The sequence below is a fragment of the Nelumbo lutea genome, chromosome 2 (assembly GCF_056320005.1).
Source record: "Nelumbo lutea isolate HS-2025 chromosome 2, American lotus-T2T, whole genome shotgun sequence".
Lineage (NCBI taxonomy): Eukaryota > Viridiplantae > Streptophyta > Magnoliopsida > Proteales > Nelumbonaceae > Nelumbo > Nelumbo lutea.
This window is the reverse complement of record NC_142685.1, coordinates 60,658,699-60,680,713: the sequence shown is the minus strand read 5'-3', so window position 1 is coordinate 60,680,713 and position 22,015 is coordinate 60,658,699. Positions and strand designations below refer to the sequence as shown.

At 35.9% G+C, this 22,015-nt stretch overlaps 1 protein-coding gene across 1 annotated transcript; it reads right to left on the bottom strand.

Moving 5' to 3' along the window:
* Positions 1-6,899: 6,899 nt before the first annotated feature.
* Positions 6,900-18,183, bottom strand: LOC148871055 (P-loop containing nucleoside triphosphate hydrolases superfamily protein). Its single transcript, XM_088970960.1, has 7 exons — positions 17,888-18,183; positions 14,813-15,472; positions 14,538-14,626; positions 12,491-12,590; positions 11,551-11,805; positions 8,049-8,221; positions 6,900-7,367 (listed from the first exon to the last, which is right to left on the bottom strand). Exons 1-7 carry the CDS (start codon positions 18,035-18,037, stop codon positions 7,079-7,081), a joined length of 1,716 nt encoding a protein of 571 aa, XP_088827086.1. The 5' UTR covers positions 18,038-18,183; the 3' UTR covers positions 6,900-7,078.
* Between the last annotated feature and the right edge of the window lie 3,832 nt (positions 18,184-22,015).

The following is a 22,015-nucleotide window of genomic DNA, read 5'->3' as shown; positions in this document are numbered from 1 at the left end:
ACACATTTCCACATGGCATATGACTGAATACAGTAAGCATACTCTTTCCACTGTACACGAATCAGCGAAAGTCGTTGGATTGGAACAGAGTACCGGATGATGACACAGCCGATGCCCCGGTCAAACTGTCAAAGCGACGGTCCAGCGTCGTCAATCCAACAGAAAACCGCACGATTCGTGGCGTGTTTTAAGCCTTCAGCTGCGCCTCATGCAGCGTAGCAACTAGAGACGCAATTAATTCCCGCACACTCTCCAGTCGAAAAAAATTAAATACAAATTAAAAATTAAAAAATTAATAATAAACGAAATGAGGAATTCGGAATTGAGAATTCCACTTGTTATAAGCTGACAAGAGCTCTTGTTTTGAGAAAGCACGCAACCTTAAATAACAGAAGCTTACGACCGTTGATTCAGTTGACCTGACAATTCCGAAAAGTGATCAACTGATCATCCTGCCGACAGACTCTTCTCCTCCTACTCCAAGCTACGCCCTGTGCCCGATATGACGAGACTGCCCCTACAAGAGTGTCGGTTAACGTGCGCCAGCCGGCCAAGGAACGCCTTTTGAGAAGTCGAGACGAGGGCAGTTTTGGCAGTCAAAACAAAGTGAGGTCCCCAGCGGGAAGCCGCTTGGCCTGCCTCCTTGCTCCGCGCACATGCTCTAGACCGGGGAGCTTGGTCAATTGGCAGTGGTGGGAGGGCATTATCGTAATTAAACCAGAAAGAAGGGCAATTTGAGAGGATGACTCTGTCGTGTTGTGTGTGTGATCACTAAAGATCGATTTTGATTGGAGAGATGGGAGAGAGAATAGAATAGAATGCGTACATGAGCTGCCAAGCTGGATCAGCGGACCGTTGCGGGCAAGCTCCCAACAGTTGGCCGTACCGTTCACGAGTTCAGATCTGATACGAACGAGATGCTCCCAACATGTCCCAACTGTCTACTAAAGCCGCATATGGGGAGCATCTCTCCACGGAGATGTTCCTAATGTACTACGGTTGTAATGGATTGTTGGGATAATGTTGGAAGCGTTTTATTGGTAGCATATCCCTACTCATTAATCCCTCGGAATTAATTTAATACAAATAAACAATTATTATTTTAGTTAATAATAATAAATAATAATTGATCCCTTTAAATTGTGCTGGGGGTACGGGTAGAATATTCGGTTGCCAGGTGTACAAAATACAAAAAAATATAAGCTTTTGAAAAAGTCCAATTCCTTCAGCGATTTTGTGTGAAGCCAAACGACTAAAATGTGGTTTTGCAAGCTGTCGCTGTTTCTCACTCTAACTACCGTCGGCAGGGGCTTTTTTGCATTGCCGTCCTCCTCAAATGCCCTCTGATTTCCTCGTAACTACGGAATTGGTCTTGCACGTGTACTGAAAGGACAAAAATGGCCTTGGCTAATTTCATTCTTGATTTTTTTTTCCCGTTGTTTTAGAACTGTTTGTGGAAATAAATACTGGGGTTCCACTTCGTCCAACGTTGCTATAAAGTGTAAGGAACAATAAGAAGAAAATCTAGGACTTTGTTTGGTTTACGTGATTTGAGGAGGAAAGTGAGGGGAATTGTTAAATGAAAGGTAATTTGGTTCTATTTCTTTTGTGGGAAAAGAGAGAAAATTTGGGCTTGACTATTGACCCACTTCGGCTAGAAAGTGAAGTGGGCGTTCAAACGGTTTAAAATGGCTGAACTGAATCACTTATTGTTTTGTCTTTTTGTGAATTAGTTGTTAAAGAGGCTAATAAACTTATTAATGGGTTAAACTGAATTTGGGCCCATTATTATGCCATCGAATTTTTTTAGTTTATTTATTTAAAAGAAAAGAAAAAAGTGATTCAGTTCAGCCATTTCAGCCATTAAAGATGTCTTTTGTGCAATGGTTTTCGTGGTCAAGTACATTGATTATTGAGTTAAGCATGAAAGGGACTTAAAAATAGGGTCCCCATTGCTGCTCTATTTTGTTTCCATGGGAGTAAAGGTGGGTTGGGTTAGTAGGGTTCAGGGTTTTGAGCTTTGTTAAATGAAATAATTAAAGCAGGGATCTCTATCATCTTACAATGGAGGAAACTAAGGATGATTAGTGTTAGGGTTTGGCCTATTCAATTCAAACTTTTAAAAGGAACAATGATTTTGTCACCTTTCTTCTTTTTCTTTTTTACTCTGAGTTTTATTTTAATTTCCATGGGTTTAACTGGGTAAGAACAAAGCGCACTCCCATGAATGTATATTTAGAGGAAATGTCAGTCGGTGGGTTTCTAGGCCCACTGCACACATGGAAATGATGTTCTATCTACCTTGTCTCCAAAACCCTAATAAAAATTAGAAAGTAAACATCAGATTGAGATACTCGTGATGCTTTGTTTATCACCTCTCTCTCTCTCTCTCTGTGATAATTTTTATACCTAAACTCCAGAGTTTGACTGACTTTTTGCTTAAATTATTTAACAATCAAATTTTTGTGTAGTTGAGCTATGTTCATTGCCTTGCATGGATTCAAAAATCAAGACCAGACCCATTTTATATTCTTCTTACAATATAGGATATCACCTCATGTAACAATGCCCTTCCAACAACCTCAACTTTAAATTGAGATGAAACACTGATTGCATAAGATTTTTGGGCTACTTAAACTGTTGGTTTTTGGTTTAATTATCTACCAATTGATCAATTATGACTAAATTCAATTGTTAATTAGGGTTTTCCATCTAAATTCCCCTGCCAACTACCCTTACCCCATCACATATATTCAAATTTTAATAATATGTGTGATCTTCGATTAATTGGGTTCTTATATCTTATACAATCCTGGGTTGGACCCATTTAGATTCTCTAGCTAATTCCATTGTTTGTGCTACACCCACTGGTCATAATATTAATAGAAATTTATGCCCTGAAGTTGAGAGATTTTGTTGGTAGGATCCAAGCAAGCTTCCTTCGTATAATGCAATCGCTAGTTCCATTAAATAAGACTATTAATTTTTAGATAATTTTTTTTTTCTGTTTTATTTTAAATGATTATTTTGCCTATCCATAACACCTCTACATACAAGGGACAAATGTTAGAATTGATATTTCGCTGGATCTCACTGTGTGCAGGCAAGTGGCACTCTTAAAATCATGACACGTGTTTTCCTGTCCCTACCCAATCACATGTTTTCCTTGGACATCTTAATCAAAGAAGTGTGGTATCATGTTTGTTTGTTTGGACATTTCTAAGGTATACATTCAAGAGATGTAGTATCACATGCGTCAGAAACACAACTAGCACCAAGGGGTGACTAAGCGCTCTCTCTCTCTCTCTCTTTACATTATTGGGAGAAAGGTAAAATTCCACCTGTGGATAAAATTCTACCATGATTGGAAACAAGCAGAGGGTTGTGGGTCATTTTCAATTCCCTCAACAAACAGTAACAGACTTTAGAACAAGGATCCATGGGACCTTCTATTAGTGCAATAATTTCCAACTTTTCTATCTTTAATGAGGTTGTTTTCTTGGGTTGCTGGTTGGTCAGATTCCATCCCAATTTTTCCCAACACAACTATCATATATATCAAGGCTCTGCAGACTCCCTGTCCTTCAAGTAAAACTCATATATCAACTTGCCACATTTCCTTAGAAAAACATCTCTCTCTCTCTCTCTCTTACCAACTAAGTGCCATTACCTACTCTTATTCCACTTGTATTGCTTCTCCATTGCTTTCTGTTTTTAGAGTTTTCTTTATCACACTGTCTTTTCTCTTCAATATGTGCCATGGTAAATACAATTTTGTTCTAGATTTCTTTTCATGGAAAATTCTCTATACCATACTTGCATCATACAGCAGTCTCCTACTATGTTTTGTCTATTCTTCTAACCAAAACAGATCACCTCAATTGATTAACTACATCTTGTAGAATAGCAATATCAAGCAATATTGTACCAGATGCCTGTAAAAACACTGTTATAAAGTCGGTGTTTTAAGAAGAATTGGGTCAAGATTCCAGCTCAAGTAGGTAATAGATACCTGTACTGAGACTGAGAGAGTCTCAACCTCAGATTCAAATGTGGCTAGTGAACAAAAAGAGAGAATCATCAAATGAATTGTGATAGTTTTTATTAGTTAACCACTGAAATCCAGAATACTGAACCTAAGAGACTATTTAATATGGGGTTATATTAACATCTGAGAATTATAGGGTATAAGAAAACTTCAGTCTCTCAATTCATGGGATCTGAGGCCATCAAGTGGGACCTGGGGTCATAAAAGTGACACACATGATAAGTCTACAGTGTTTTCCACGTACTAGCATTTACCTTTAATATGATATCTGAGGAGGTTTCCAAAGTTTGCTTCCCCTGGATTTTGACATGAGGGTTTTAACAGTTGCCCTATGTTAAATGATGATGTTTATAATAGAGTAATAGGAGAACAAATGTTCTAAAAGCTTATCTTTTTTTGTGTAGGCAAATTATCTAAAACACAGCTGTCATTGAATAAATGACATTTTTACACAGATCTCTAATTCTACATAACCAAGGAACCAATATTTCCCAATAGATAGATGTGATGGAAGATAAACCCCTCACACACTCTTTACAAAGAAGATCAGACATTGCTTGATATTTTTAGTTACATCAACGTCACAACTCACAATTTAGCATAGTTGAGGCCAAGCATAATGTTAGGACAAAATAGACATGAATGCTATTGACTTAAGCTTTTTTTTTCTCCCTTTTGCCTTAGTAAAAAACAGATCCCATTATTCTCCTATTTTATTTTTGTCCCTTTATGATTTAATATGTGATAGCCTAGTTGGGCTTATATTTTTCACATTACCCTTGTTCTCTCTAGTAAAATTCCCCTACTCTTTTTCTGTCATATGACAAAACAAAACCATTTTTTACCCATTCTAATTAAAATTTCCTGAAGTCCATTCTAGTTTGGAGAAATACTTAATCAATGAGGACTATTTTCATTGCCAATTTTTTCCTTGCAAAAATCTATATATGAAAAATTCAGAAAATATGGGTCTATAAAAATGGAGTCCGACATGTCTTGGCTTTGAATTTTGCTTCTGTATTTGAAGCAGGAGCATTTAATACACGCAACAATAAGTTAGGCATGCAACAACCCTTCAAATAATGAGAGGCCAAAGAGGATTAAGAAGCCATTAAGGATTCAAATATATTGATCTCTCACTTGGTCAAGTTTAGGGGAAGATTTACAGGGGTAGTTTTTATTAGGAACAAAGAATGGCCATAACTCATAAGATGGGGTAATGAGAGGTCATGAGTTACTTGAGAATCAGTGGTTGAGATTTATTTGAGCTAATGGTTAGGATCGATTTTCATACCTTGTCTTCTACCATAAATACCCCCCCCCCACCACACACAATGTAGTTTTAGTGAGATGAAACAATTCGATTTCAAGTCTTTCTTTGAATAGCTTTAGAGTTCTCTTATCTCTTATTTCCTCTTCTCTGGCTTTGGCTTCAACCAAACCCAAAGGTTAGTTGAAGTTTCCAATTTAAACTAGGATTGAAAAAAAAATAATGTAATATGATCGTCCATGGAGAAGAGCTTCTGTTCTCAAGCAGCTTAGGTTTTTGCGACCAGCAATTAAAGATTGAAGAAGAGGTTCTGTTCTATTGTCAAGGAGCTGTGTCATGGTGGCTGGGATACAGCCTATTCTGTAGGCTGTATGTACGAGACAGGATTGAACATGGTAAAATTTGTTCCAATCCTATTCAGAAGAGGCTTAGAAGTTGTGAAGGTTGGCTAATCATGAGTTCTGTGTAAGCTATACTAGGATTGCCCCTATATTTCACAGCAATGCAGGGTCAGAAGAAACCAGGTGAGGTGAGAATGCGAATCCAACCTTAAGCCTATGTTTGGTTTGAAAGAACTATGAGAGAAAGAGAAAGTTGGGGGAAAATTCTTAACGAGTTTTTTCAAGTCCATTGACAACTTTCTGTCTCTCTTATGTTCTCTCAAACAAAACACAGCCTATGGGATAATGCATAACACTGGGCCCATTTATGGGGGGCAGTCTGTAAGCACTTTTCCATTGTCTGGGAAATCACTTCGTTCCAATCCTATGCAATAGAGCTTTAGAAGTTGTAAAGGATGGCTGATCATGAGTAATTTTTAAGCTAGGATCGACCCTATATTTCACAGTAATACAGGGACTGATGAGACAGATAGATGAATCCGCAAATCCAACCTTGGGCTATGTTTGCCTTGACAAATAAGAGAGAAACAGAATTACAGAAAGATGGGTTAAATTCTTAATAAATTGTGTAAGTCCCTTAACTTTCTGTTTCTCTTATTTTCCATCACACCAAACACAGCCTAAGGAATCAAGTATGGGCCCACATATGGGATGGTCAGCAATCACTTTTTCCTTTTCTGGGGAACTCCCACAATTGCACATCATGGCCTCATGGGCATGTACGGAAGGATCCTCAATGTCTCATGGGTCTAGGCCTTGTTCCTTAATAAGGCCCAAAGGTAATGCTGTTGCAGTACAGTAATAATGGCACCACCTATCATGGCCTATTAGCCCATGACAACTATTCCCCCCCGCCCCAAGTTATGATGGCATCAACATCATTGGAAACACATGCCTAGCCCATTTTAGCCCTCCATTCAAGTGGGAAAATCAGCCACTTCTGGAAGAATGCAGGCCTTGGGACCATGGAATTTGAATACCTACGGCAGATCTCTCATTGGCTTGATGAATCTCATCAGGCTGTAAATCCAATTGCTTCAGAACTCCACAAGTGGAAGCCCATTAAGGATTTGTGTAATCCAACAGGAGGCATTAAGCAACCAAGTTACAAATCTTCAATCCATTTCATGCCTCTAGTGTCCACCATGTTTCAACCCCTGCATTCATGGAGTTCCTGAGGTCTCAGAAAGTCTAGAAATATTTTCATTCATTTCTTTCTTGATATTCTCAAAATAAGTGTCATGAAGTTATATCTCATTAAATAACTTTGGAGATCTTTAAAACAATAAGGTACGACAAAATTGATTTCTCAACTAGAGGAAGCCACAAAAAGAATGGGGGACAATGATAATATTTACTTCAGTGATCCAGCATGGGTGTGGAATCATACATATTCCTTAGGGCCTCGGGCACTGCCTGACCACACTGTTCCAGTATCTCAATCAATGGTTTGACCACCGGGGCATCTTCCTCGCAGAGAAGGCTGTGCAGCACACCATTGACCGAGTGGCGTGCCATCCTTGTGAGAATTTCAGCGTATCCATCAATTGAAGGTAAGAAATCAACAATTATGGCAACTTCAAAATCTTCTATATCCATGCTCCCAACCTGTTCTTTAACAGACACTGACACCACCATACTCTTCTCACTGCAAAATTAGGATAAGAAAATGATAAAGGAGTTTCATGTACAAAATGATGTATTTCATACTTTTAGAAAGAGCTAAATAAAACATTGTGAGAATTAATTCGTGCTTTAACATTTTCACCTTTCCGACTACATCACTATGATCCATTTACCTATATTACCATTATATGTTGCAAACGGATCAGATTGAATCTGAATAGGAGTATCTGAATCCTATCCGATAAGAATCCTAAAGATCCAAATTTAATTTGATAACCGACAAAAATGTAAAACATAGATTTGAATTCAATTCTTTGACATGTCTGGATAACCAGTTTAAATCCAGCTTGATTAGAATATCAGTAAGCCTGTATAAGTAGGCATAAATTTATAAAATAATGTAATAAAAAAATATATACTATAAATAGAAAAAGAGGTCTATCTAAAACCCAAATTGCACTTAATTCTAAAGAATTTTAATACAAAACAGGTCTTTTGTATATATTTACATGTGATGGGATTGGATTGGATCAAGAAATATTCAGAATTCAATCCGATTAATTATGGATAAATGGATATCTAAACCCAACAAAAATGAATCAGATCTGAATTTGAATTGGATTAAATACATTTGCAGCCTTAGCTACATTAAAAATCATAAGAATTTTGTTGATGAGGATAAAACCAAATTTTTGTTAGCTACCTGTTGTCTGCTTGTGAACCATCAGAAGATGATTCATTTGAGATGGAGTATCCCTTTGCTCTAAGAGTAGTAAGCCACACTTGAGCCTTATTATCTGCCCCCACTACAAATAGCACTTTCCGTGGCTGGAAATACAGTTTACTACGAGGCATTTTTTCAAGAACTTCAACACCCTGCAAAATTCATTAATATGTGTAATTTCCAGGAAATGCTGCCATACCAGGTGCTTTTTCATAATATCTGCTGAAGTTCCAACAAGATATAACAAAATTAGCAAATAACCCCCCAAAAAATGGGGTGCCAGTAGATCAAGGAGGGTACAGAAAGATCCAATATTTCATTTTGCAGACCGTTTTAATTGCAAATACATCCTTAAACGTGTAACTGAAGATACATTCAAAGATTACTGCCCAGTGTCAGGCAAAAGGCCAAATTTTATATATTTTCACTTACTGCTCAAAGCATGTCCCAAATAGACTGCAATTCTGCAAAGAATAAAAACGGCCATTATCCAATGTTGATCTCAGCTATCTGGGGTCTTGGGAGGGGTAGGCTGTATAACCTTTGACATTTTTCTTTTGGACTGTATAACCTTTGAACCTGCACTTTCATTCTTGCAAGCATGGGATTTTACCATTGCACCAAACAGTGGCCCCTAAATAGACTGCAAAGAATCATAACTAGAAATTTGGGAAAACCTAAAATACAAATTAAGCAAAATATTTCAGTGCCCCCATTTTCAATGAGAGATAGGAAAAACACCAACCAATGCATGACAGGAGTAAAGAAAGATTAGAAGGATGTAAGAAAATTCCTACCTATAACAAGAACCACTCTAATTCCCTTGGGGCCACCTGATCCCACACATCCAATATGCACAGATACACAGAAGATCCCACTTTAATCTAGAAGCAACCAACGCATAGATGCAATATGACTTGTTTTGAAATTTTCAAAGGAAGTTCATAAGAAAAGAAATTGAAAAATACAAAGAAAATTTCTGTTCGAAGGACAACAGAAAAGAAAATTATACAACCCATAGGTCAGGAAAATTTAGGAATAGCTAATATATGAAGGACTTGGCATTAGGTATTAGAAAATATCAATGGAGCCAACCTAGAAAAATTGAGATGGAAAGTACCACATGAATAAAAAAATCCCTAACTAAGGGAACTAGAGGCAAAATAGTTAAACAATATCAACTTCATTTAAGTCTCTCCAAAAGCTGGCATATCATTGGGATGGAGAAGGGTTCTCAAGGGTAGAGATCTAATTTCAGAAAGGACTAAGATGATTGATCAGTAGGGGATGGAAGGCAATTTTGTTTTTGGTTGATAACTAAGCCTTGACTCAAGAGTAATAAAAAATATAAATTTATGGATAAGATTACAGGGATTAGGAAAGCAGTGGAATAGGAGAAAGAAGACACAATTCTACACCACAATAATATCACAAATAATGACAACTAGAATTTCCCATTTCCCAAAAGATGCGGTAGGGACAAATCATCATCATCATCATCATCTAAGCCTTGTCCCAACTATGGGGTTGTTTGCATACTTACATGATCCTGCTTTGCCATTCTGTTCTGTTCAGTGCCCATATCTATCATTAAATTATGGGCGTTTAAACCATTTCTTACTACTACCCAAGTCCTTTTCAGTCTACCCCCAGCTCTTATAGCCAAAAGATGATTTTTCCCATTTCCCAAAAGATGGCATATGCTAGGGGCAAATCATCATCATCTAAGCCTTGTCCCCAGTCCCAATGTAGGGATCAGCTACATGAATCCTGTTTTGCCATTCCATTCTGTTGAGTGCCAAATCCATAGTAAAATTATGGGCGCTTAAATCATTTCTTACTACTTCCATCCAAGTCCTTTTTGGTCTGCCCCTAGCCCTTCTAGTCCCTTCAACTTGTAACAGATCACTTCTTCTAACAGGTGCTGTAAATGGTCTTCTATGCATGCGACTAAACCACCTCAGTCTACTTTCTCTCATTTTATCACCTATTGGTGTTACTCCTAGATTCCTTCATATGACTTCATTTTTGACCCTGTACTTTCTAGTTTTACCATCATCCACCTAAGCATAGACATTTCTGCAACTCATTTTTTAGAAGTAATTGGGAAGTATGTTTTACTAGTAAAAGCAATTGGAAGTATAATGATAGTATATGCAACAATGAGAACTTTGGAAGCATAATGGTTCATCTAGAGGAGGCAAGGGCAGCAAAGGAGGCTCTTACCATGACAGGAGAAAGAAAGAAGATTACATAAAGTTCAGCTTGAAATTCAATATAGTAATTAAGAGATTAAGAAGTCACATCAAGATTCCACTGTGAATTAGGGCATGGAATACAGCAAGGAAAAACAGAATATTTGTCATCATCTCACATATCCATAGAGAAGGAAATCAAGGAGCTCGCAATGATTTACTAAGGGCTTCAAAACTAACTCAATGTTTACTCTTAAATAAATAAGTATCTCTTAACAAAACTAAATATAAATAAAAAAATAACAAAGTAGAGAACTAATTCTTGAATGATATTTATTTTTTCGGGTAATCAATAAAAAGAAAATTTATTAAAACAAAAAACAGTACATTTGGAAGTGATGAGATATCACTAGAGTACAGCCCTACAAAAAGGAGCAAAGAGGAAAAAATACAAGGGGAGAAACAACAAAGATGATGCAATAAGCATAGGACATACAAACAACAAACAAAAAAAAAAAAAACAAAAACACATCATGCCAGCTGCAAGGTATTCCAAAATCCAGAACCAAGATCTTAATTGAATTTATTTGAATTGCAGTGAATCTTAAAAATTGTGTAAATCTTAATATTTATTAATCAAATCATAGGATTCAAATAAAAATCTTAAGATTTTTGCAGAAAAGGATTCAGACATATTGACATAAGATTCAAATCAAAACCCTTGGGATTCATGATTCAAAACATGGATTGTAAGATAGAATAGGGGTAATGAAAAGTGGTTTTCAGTAAACTTTTTATTGTGCAACATGCTAGTGCAAAAACAAAAGAAACCACCATTTAATAATAATAATAATAATATTATTATTATTATTATTATTATTATTATTAAAAAAGGAATTTTAATCTTTCCAAAGATGACTGTTCAGAAAAGGGTATTCCCAAATAACCAAACTATAGCAAATTCCTCTTTTAGAAGTTATCCAAAATAAGATCTTTCTTCATTATTAATTTTTGTGAGGAAAAGTACAATCATTTTCTCATGAAAACACTGCTTACCAAACTAAAGAACCATGTATGTCACAGAGTAGTGTCCTAATGCACTCGTTTTAACCTCCCCCCCCCCCCCAGGAATAAAAAAAAGCACGTATGTGTACACATACACATGCAGATACATAACAAGAACATCACCATTAACAACAATGATTACACATGAAGCATTTCTACTATTCCATAACAAATAAGCAAAATAAACAAACAAAATTAAGGGAATGCTAACTTTTATTTACCCTTGATAGCTTTTCATCTTCTGATACAGACACATCCACACACTGAGTGATGCATGCACTTTGATTAGCCAGAGAATCACTGAAACATAACCTAGATATAGGGTCCCTCAGAAGGTTCTGCACCACTGCAGTGAAGATATGTCCAGATGAATTATTGAAAATAACTGTCTGGGAATCTCTGGAAACACATTGCCTGATGGACTTTAACTTGTCCAGAAAATCAGCTTTAGCAAAAGTTTCCAATTCATCAACAACCTGTTTAAGTATCATAATAATGTATTTTAAGAAAATAAAAAAAATCATATGCAGATACTTGAAAAAGAGGAAAAAAAAGAGATAAACCTGCAGAGAAAGATCTTCCAACTAAGCGATTAAAGAAGAATAGTATTAATCCATACTCATGGAACTTTACTGGGGTGAATAGCTACTATTATTTACTGCAATAAAAAGATATACATCACAACCCATTGCTTTTGTAAATCCAGCAAAAGGCATGGCCAACTATAGCAACCATTATTCACAGATTATATTTGAACATATTTGCCAAAATGTCTTGAGTGGGAGGTAAAAGCTTTTAGGTTTTAAATATATTGCTAACTGGAGGCTCATTGCTTGAGATTCACCAGGATCAATGCCACAATCCGATATTTCAGGATCTAAGGAACTTTGCGCACCCAAATGAGCTGCAATACAGCATGGATTCTTGTAAACTTGAGTACACTTTGTACTTCAGGCATGCACACACACACTATAATGACGCATACTTATTTCATTTTTGTTTCTGTTAGATCAGCATGACTTTGGGCAGCTTAGCAACTTGTTTTTATATGACAAATATTTTAACAGATGGATTTCTAAATATTTCCTATAATATGTTTCCATTTCTATGAAGACATATATGAACTTATGAAGAATATTTGTAACAAAGATAGCACCTTACCATTAGTGAAACCCCGGATAAGTCAATGGCTTTTAAGGAAACAAGCTCCAAAAGCCTCTCAGGAGTGGATACAAGGAACTCAGGCTCACAACTCTTTAACCTGTGGAAGAAAAAACGTAGTTCAAGAAGAAATGAACAGGAGGAAGATAGGGGATGAAGAAAGTAATACGGATGTATGCATGCACATAAGTGTGCTTTTTATCTGTGTATTATTCAGTATCAAAACTCTATGAAGTTTGGCACAATATCATTTATCTCACATGTTCATTTTACTACATTAAGCAAATATCTTCACTAAAATTGACTTTTTTTCAATCATTATAATTTTACACAGATAAATAACTTAATAAAGTAATTAAATAAACACTGCACACAGAACATGAGAATAGTTTGAATGTAAATTTTTATGAATAGAACTACCATATTGCTTTCCACCATCTTAGGTTCAACCATTTAACAACCAAATATTCAAAACCACCCTCAACTAAGCACTAGCAAATGCCTCCTTCACAGCAAACAGTTCATTTGTGCATAACATCACTTCTTCATAGTTGTCAAGGTGAGTAGGCAATTCTAGGCAACAGTGGAGCATGTAGTCACATAGGCACCTAGCCAGGAGCTTATGTGTTACCTAGGTGATGGAAATTGACAAAGAGAAAACTAACTAGCAAGCATATAAGTCGAAAAAATAGCAATGCTCTTTCATGTAGCACTGAATTTCATCTCAATAAATGGCTATCCAAAAGAAAATAGCACTATTGGAAGGATGGAGACTACTGGGCACTGTGGAGAAGAAAGGAACTTGTGGATTTTTATTCTGATATGGATACTGCAAAAAAGCAATCTAAAGGGCCTTCTTTTATCCTGGTTAAGCACCCAAAAACCTTTTGAGAGGATACAGCCTAGCTCTATATATTACCTTACCTTTTAAAGAAAATAAAGAAAAAAATATATAATACTTTCACTATCTCATAAAAAAATAATCTAATGTTTCCAAGAATTGCATGCAAAACATTATTAGCAACCAAATAAGGCTTATTTATGCTAATAAAAAGAATTGTGTAATGAAAATGAAAAAAAAAAAAAGGAATAAAGGGTTGAGTCCAAACTCTGGTTAATATGAGAGAGAGAGAGAGTAATTGCGGGAGAAAAGCAGAAACCTCTTTTGTCCCTCTCTTCATTCTTTCTCTTCACAAAACCCTTGGATCTTTTATATTTTGATAGTAAAACCCTAAAAGAAAACCATAAGTAACACACACACACACATATATATATATAAGATGCATCCATACTAAGGGTCTGTTTGGTTCACAGTCGGAATGGTCTATCCCCCTCACCTGTTTGGTTCAGACTGGAATCGGAATCAGAATCAGAATTGGCTGGAATGGATTCTCATTCCCCGAGGAGGGAAAGGGAATGGCCATTCCCTCAAATGGGGGAATGCCATTGCACCAGGAATGGGAAAGGGATTCCAATTCTGCCCAACCAAACAGTTGGAATCAGAATGGACCATTCCAATTCTTATTCCAGACCCCTATTCCCACAAACCAAACGGACCCTAATATTATTATGATGGTTTTCATTTTTGTCACCTGGATGAGGCACCTTTTTATGTCATGGCTTTCAGGCTAGGCACCCTCAGACCTCATATTTTTGTCACCTAAGGGTGACTTGTCACTAAGGCAATGCCTCGACAACTATGAGATTTTTCAATTTATTACTACAACCCCTAGAGGTACCTTAATGCTGAATTGGGGATATCTGGCTACTGATCTAAAAAATGGAGATAAAATTTTTTTGGTAGAAATTCGGAGGCACATGATTGCTCTTTTTCTTCTTGTGTAGCTTTTAATCTGTTTATAATTTATACTTTATACTACACAATAAAATGATACATGGGTCTCATCTTATGACCATTGCAATGGTGTATACATGCTATGCGCTCTCACTTCATATGGGCAACAAGATCTTTTATTAAATTTAAAAAAAAAAAAAAGAAAAACATCTTATTTCACATGAAAAGCAAAAAGACTGATCTTATACTAACCCATGAATTTGGTGTTCCAACGATGCACCAGGATGTAAGCTCACTGTGTGTATTCCAAGAGCTTTGAGAGGTTTACACACTGCACGGACCTGATAAAGATTGTTATTCAATCCATCAATAGATAAACTAATTCCTTTTAGAATAGGATCAGTAAAGCCTGACAGAAAATGAATTAGGATAGTAACAATATGAATAAATTGATGCAATTATTATTTTTTTAATTAAGCAGCATTCTAATCTGCTGCTGTCATAAGATGCCAAGAGCAGCTGCAGACCTTCATTGCTTTCTCTTGTGATTGTACAAGGAATAAGAGGAAAGGGCTCGCAATGGATAGACCTTCTTTCTCCTTTCTTGCAATGGTATCTGCAGCAGTAGAAACCATCCATGCAATCTGCTCAATGGAACAAGCTCCGGTTGTCTCCATTATATCTAACCCTACTGAATAACATTTCCAGAACTCAGCTCCCCATATGTTGGCTATCAAAGGCCTGCCAATATCACAGTTGAAAGCACTAGCATGTTGAAGTGCACTCTGTATAGCATTCAAGCACAAAACAAAAAACTTTGATGGAGACTCTGAATTTCCATGGGGCCCTCTTTGTTGACCACAAACTTCACTGTTTCCAAACAATTGGCTTTTTGTTTTTCCTAGACTAAAAGAAATTCTCTGCCCCTTAACAGAATTTGATGCAAGCAATTTAATTTGCTCATTCTTCTGGTTTGCTGCTTTCTCCTTTTGGTCTTCTCGTTTTTCTACCTTTCTAGGATTCCTGCTAGAAACATCCTTCTTAGGCATAGCACCATTGCCAGAACGAGACACCCCTGTACCTCTCAGGACAGGATCAGATTTCTTGGCTTTTTTTCTGTTGAAACTTGTGCTCTCATGTCCATCATTGAAAGGATCATCTGGTGTAGGAAGGCTAAAGCACATCCCCTGAAAATCCAAAGGATATCAGTTCTTTTAAATTGGCTACTTATGCACAAAACTCCCTTAACTCATCAGTCATCGGCATGGGTAAAGCTTCAAATAAACCGGGAAAATATTACAATGATAATTTTAAGCAGTTAAATGAATAGCGTATAGCTTAAAACCAATGAATGTAATTGAGTGAACCAAGAACTAAAAGAAAATAAAAGAAAATAGTCAGTGGTTTCAAGAATATAATGGTGCAAGCTACTTGTTATCCGTACTAGTGTTTCAAAAGCGCAAGGCACAAAAAATGCAAGGGGCAATTTGTGCCCGAGGTGTGAGGTGCAAGGCGAGGCGCACGCCTTTTTGAAGCAATATACAAAAATACAAAAAAAATGCCAAAAAAATGCAAAAAATATTATACATAAACTTAGGTTTTAAAATAAATATTTTAAAAACCTATTATCTAAAAATAAAATAGATAAGCATAACATGTACAGTGAATTCAAATAACAATTTAAAAATAAAATCAAGCATACAAAACATTTGCAAGCATGTAAAATCCGGAATTTCTTTTTTTTCCTCAATTGCACTACTTCAAATAGCTAATGTGATGTAAAACCTCTTGCTTTCTTGATTCTACAAACCACCTTTGTACCAAGCCCCTCGAGACAAGCCCAAATAAGTCCATGTTAGGGTCTTAAATTCTAATCCTTGCACAAAAAAAAAATGATTTTATAATTTATTTGCCTATTAAGAAGATATTTTACTAGGGTGAATGAAAGAACAACATTAGCAAATAGGGGTTGGCTTGGTCGAGAGTCCAGGAGCGGAGCTCCTGGTCCAGCTGCTAGGTTCAAAAAAGAACAAAAAGCACAATAAATAAAAAAAAAGGCACATGCATGGGCTGAAGCACAAGGCACACCAGGCACATGCCTAGGTGCACACCTTTTGAAAGTGCTGCTCCTAGGGCCTAGGCAAGGAGCAGACCTTAAAATATGCCTCATTTGAGCACCTCAAGCGCACCTTTTAAATCACTGATTCATACGCAACTACACACACTTCAAGGAAATTGAATTCTAACTCATTAGTGCCACAACAAGCCAAGAATTAAGGTCACAGGCTCTTTGGCACAAGAACCCATCACCTAAAATGTGATGCTACTCTTAGTGATTGATTGGTGCAAGGCTAGAAGCTAAAACATAAAACGAATTAGAGCGGACAAAATGAAGGGGTGCATCCCGGGTCTTATATGATAGGCGAATACCACTTGCATCCTGAGTCTTTATAAAACAGTTGTAAAGCCAGCTACGTTTCATAGAGCATAATGTTGGACAGTCAAGAAACAACATGTTCAAAAAATGGGTGTGGCAGAAATGCATATGTTGAGATGGAAGAATGGTAAAACGAGAAAGGAAAGCACCACAAACAACAGGTGCTAAAATGATAGAAAGTAGACTAAGATGGTTTGGTCATGTGCATAGAAGGCCACCAACAACAACCATAATAAGAATTGATCTGTTGCAAGTTGAAGGTGCTAGAAGGGCTAGGGGTAGGGGTGTTAACAATATTCGAAAATCCGATTTCGAATTCAAGATTCAACATAATCGAATCAGATTTGGATAATTCGGATATGTAATCGGTCGAATTCAGATATCCTATTCATCCCGAATAAGTAATCGGATTCAAATTTGGATATGACTTGATTTGATTCAATAAACATCCAGATTCGACCAATTATTTAATTCTTATATATAATATATAAAATATTTAAATGTCTAATATAATTTATATAATAATTAAATTATATGAATAATTTATATATTTATATACTTTATATAAATAAAATATTTATTTTATATATTTATTAATTACATAAAATAATTAATTAATCAAATTCAAATCGAATCAAATATTCAAATATTTAATCAAATTTGAATTTGGACATTGCTTGATCTGATTCGAATTCGATCAGTTTACATCCCTAGGTAGGGGTAGATAAAAAAGAACTTGGGCCGAAGTAGTTAGAAATAATCTAAATGTCCATAATTTAGTAATGAGTATGGCGTTAAACAGAACGGAATGAAAAAACAGGATTCATGTTGTGGACTTGTGGCTAGAGATAGACCAAAAGGAGCTTGGGTCGAAGGAGTTAGAAATGATTTTTTTTTTTTTGATAGATAGGAATTAGAAATGATGTAAGCGCCCATAATTTAACAATGGATATGGCATTAAACATAACGGAATCATGTTGCCGAACGCATGTAGTTGGGATAAGGCTTGGATGATGATGGTGTAGGACCTATAAGCAACTCTCTGTGTCTGTGTGTCTTAGTGTGTCATCTATCAATCTTTTATTGAAAACCCATATAAATCCAGTTAGAACCCAAATCCCGAAAACCAAATAAAAATCGAAACAATAACAAATTGAGTGGATACCTCGCAGATTCGACGTTTGCCAAACTTGCGGCGTTTTTTGGCGGCGACTATGGCAGCAACACGAGCTGAGACTGCAGAAGACTCCTTCCGCATCCTCTTTCGGTTCTCCTTGTTCTTCTTTCTCCTTATTGCATCGTCGCCTTTCACCATTGCCGCTCACCGAAGCTCCAAAACTCGGAGCTTTCGACAGTGATCGAGCGAGCGAGAAAGAGGCCACCCGCACCGGACCGAACGGTTTATATCGTAGTGGCCGCAGTGGAATGGGTGGATCAAAGGTCGAGATGGGCTTGCGGGTCGAGAGCGCCTTTCGTCATTTCCCATTTTCCCTTGTCTAACCTGGGTCTACAGTGGATCTCAATGGGCTGAGATGGGCTTGCGGGTTGGGGTAAGGGTTTCGCCCAAACATGGGCCAGATAGTAGAGGTAGACGGATGGTTCAAACTCTCTACTAGGGTTTCGCCCAACAGTGTGTCTCAGTTTCATTAGAGGTGTTTGATGGGTCCATCCAAATCGCCAACCATATCATATTGGAGTCCGGATCTGCTTCAAACGAGTATGGATTCAGTATATATTCTAAATACACAGCTGGTGGTTGTGAACATGGTGTGAGGATGGTTCCGTGAGAACTGAATTCGAACTTGCTTTCAACAGAACACGTTTCAACATGCTTTGAGTCTGATTTGATACTACACATCTCAGGCATGGTGGACCCAGACCCAAAGGTATATTAGGAGTCTTAATCTAATTAGCGCCATCAATGGATTTCGAAAGTCTGACATACCAAATTTGGATGATAGAACTTGTTTGTGATTAATAATTGGATTGGATATGGATTTAACTCATGGAATTCGAGTCCCACAAAAAATATTATTTTATGAATATATGTATTATAATCATGTATATATATATAGATATTATGCATAATTATATTAAGTTTATAGTTGATAAATTTAAGAGATTAGCAAATAAGGGCAATTTTTGGGCCCTAATATCAATAAAAGTAATACTTTTATATTTATATATATATATATATATATATATATATATATATATATATATATTTAGTATGCATATATACTTAAAAATAAATAGGTTTTTTATTTTTAGTCATTTTAAATATAAGAAGATGATTGTGGATTAAATCCAAAATCCAATATGATAATTAGATGTGGATGTGGATTTAGGGCTCAGTTTGGAAAGATTACAAATACAAATATGTACAGTATAAATACATACAAAATACAAGGTTTTGTACTCTATATATTTGTATTTATACTCCTTCCAAATTGAGATTAGAGATTTTGTAATTGGATGTGAATGCAAATGCAACTGGATCCAATCCATTTACAGCCCTATGTCCAACCATTCCTTGATAGATTAGAATCGCCTTAGCCCTATGCCCATCTACTCTGTGTTGTTGTTGGGAGTCCTGTGATAAGATTCTCATTTCATCCTCTTCAGTCCTAGGTAGCTTTTGTAACCAATGAATTCTTACCCAACATCCTAAGAAAAATCGCTACTTATAGAGGGATATGCAATCTCCATAAAAATTCAAACATAAGCCCTGCCTATGGTGGCAAATGGTTGAGTTGGGTGTGAATTGAGTACCAATTTACCGATCCACCCATGAATGACTCACACACATTTTGCTATCCATACTAATTGTATAATAATGGGTTGCAATTCACCCATGTTGATCCATTTGAATATTTAAAATTAGAGAAACCTCGTAAAAAATCTCTTTTTTACCTTAAATTATAATTTTTAACATTTTTTATAAATAAAAAATTAAAACTGCAGTAAAGATATAAATTAAACACTATATATATAGAGAGACAACAAGCATCAAGGGGTGGGAAGTGACAATCAAGATGAGAGAGAAACATAAAAATTGGACATCATAAGAAAAAGTTAGAGAGAGAGAGAATCAACATAACTAAGAGGATAGAGAATCTAAGAGAGATAAGAGAGAAACATGAAAAGTATAATAGTTCATTAGAAACATAAAAGTTAGACTTCATTAAGAAAAAGTAGATAAAGTAATATAACCAAGAAGAGAAAGAATCGAGAGGAAAAAGAAACAAGATAAAGTAATTAATCAACAATTACTATTAATTAATAGTAATTTAATTACTATTAATTGTGATCCATGGGTTTTTAAAATTTTAAGAGATTAGATGGTCAAAACCACTGAAAAAGGTTAACAAGATCAAATATTATAATTACTATTAATTAATGTTACCTACTTTAATTGATTAAATACTATATACAATTTTGAAACTAGGTTGGGTATGGATCGGGTCATCTAAACCCAAAACAACCATCTTTTCCAGCCGATTTAGAAGGTGGATGGGGTAAAGATATTAGAATTAGATGGTTTATGGGGCATGAGATAGAATAGGAGATGGCTTAGGAGGAAGTTTTAGATGGGGCCATGGGGGAGATAGTTTAAAGAAATTTTAGGAGGGGAAATGATTTATGTGATTGGCAATGTGCATGTGTGTGTGTGTGTGAGAGAGAGAGTGAGAGGGAGAGATTTTAAGAAGATTTTTAGGTAATTGAGAAGTAGGGAATTAATAAAAGTTTCAAAAAGGAGAGCCTTGGTGAGATGGCAAATTGAGAGAGCTAGGAATGGTATAAGGAGGAGAGAGAGGCAACAAAGGAGAACTCTGCTCACAAGAACCCTGCCCACGCCTACCCACAATACACTACCCCCTTCAATTTGGAACATCTCCCCCTGCACAATACTATGTAGAGGATGAGATGTTCTCCATGTGTGACTGCATAAACATGGGCAGGAGATCCTGACTCTGTTTTAATATACAACATAGATGTGTATATGTATGTACTAACCAATGCACGTGTGATGCATACGCTTTTTTTTTAACTAAATTGCCAATAAGAATTATTGGGCTTTTAAATAATTAATTTATCAATTATTTAATTTTTTGAAGCCTGCCCATTATTGGAAATTATTAAATTTGGTCTAAGTTTAATATATTAATAATTTCCCACAAATAATAGTTTAATTAGCTAGTAACTAATTAAACTTTTCTTGTAAACAAAAATTAATTAAACTTTAGGGTTTGATAAAATTTTAAATAACTAAGTAATTCATAAATTTTCGTTTTAGGGGTGGATAAAGGGATTAATGCAACCATAAAACTTAACCAAATTGAAGGTTAGGTAATTATAAAATTTTATTAATATAAACTCTACAGGGGGGTTTAAGTAAGTTGTCCATTATTTAAAAGTTTTTTAAAGCCTACCCAATGTTTGAAGTTAATTAAATTTAATATAAGTTATATATATATTATTTCCCAAAATAATATTAAAATTAGTGATTAGTTAAACTTAAGGGGATGATAAAGTAACAATAATTAATTTATTTACGATATCCACTAAAATACTAAATATGTTATTTTATAAATGGGAAATTGTCTAAAACTCACCATGAGTTTTCAGCATCTCTTAAATTCACCACAACTTTTCAAAATGTCTAAAATTCACTATGTCACTAACTTTTCAGTAAAAGATAATATTTTTATAAAATAACAAAAATAAGGTAATTTTTTTTTTAAATATCAAGAAGGGGCAATGATACTATTCATCGTCTTCCTCTTCCTCTGCCTATGTATTCATCCAATACACTAGATTTGAAGGCTTAGTGAATCCAGGCGGTTGTGATTGCTGGTTGAATAGCTCTGACTTTGTTCTGTTCATGATGATGAACAGTGTCTGCTGGTTGACACTGTTCGTGATGATGAACAGCTCAAGCAGGGATATACCGTTCTCTTGAAGGGCTGACATATTGTGGATTATCATCTAGAAGGGCGTTCTGCAATTCATCCACAGTGGTTGTTAACTCATCAGTCTCATAAATCCCTGTTGCAGTAGGAGGATGTTGATGTTGAGGGTCACCAGCATGAGCCTCAGTTTGAGACCCATCACCTGCAAATACAATCTCTTAGAAATTTTTTTAAATGCGAATGTTTGTCCAGATTAGCTGAGCCCTGAGAGGGCCGAGCGTTAGAATCCTCTAAACATCTGTCTATCTTTCTGTCAAGTGTCTTCATATGGTAGAGAATTCCAACTACTGTCCCCTGTTTCCTTCCTTACTTTATAAGTT

What these genes read in the sequence shown, in the direction of transcription:
- LOC148871055 (XM_088970960.1), bottom strand. Translation starts at nt 18,037, where the DNA reads ATGGTGAAAGGCGACGATGCAATAAGGAGAAAGAAGAACAAGGAGAAC. An exon ending in CACAAGAGAAAGCAATGAAG is followed by an intron (nt 14,627 to 14,812) that starts GTCTGCAGCTGC and finishes AATCTTTATCAG; the next exon opens with GTCCGTGCAGTGTGTAAACC. An exon ending in TATCCGGGGTTTCACTAATG is followed by an intron (nt 11,806 to 12,490) that starts GTAAGGTGCTAT and finishes ATACTTAAACAG; the next exon opens with GTTGTTGATGAATTGGAAAC.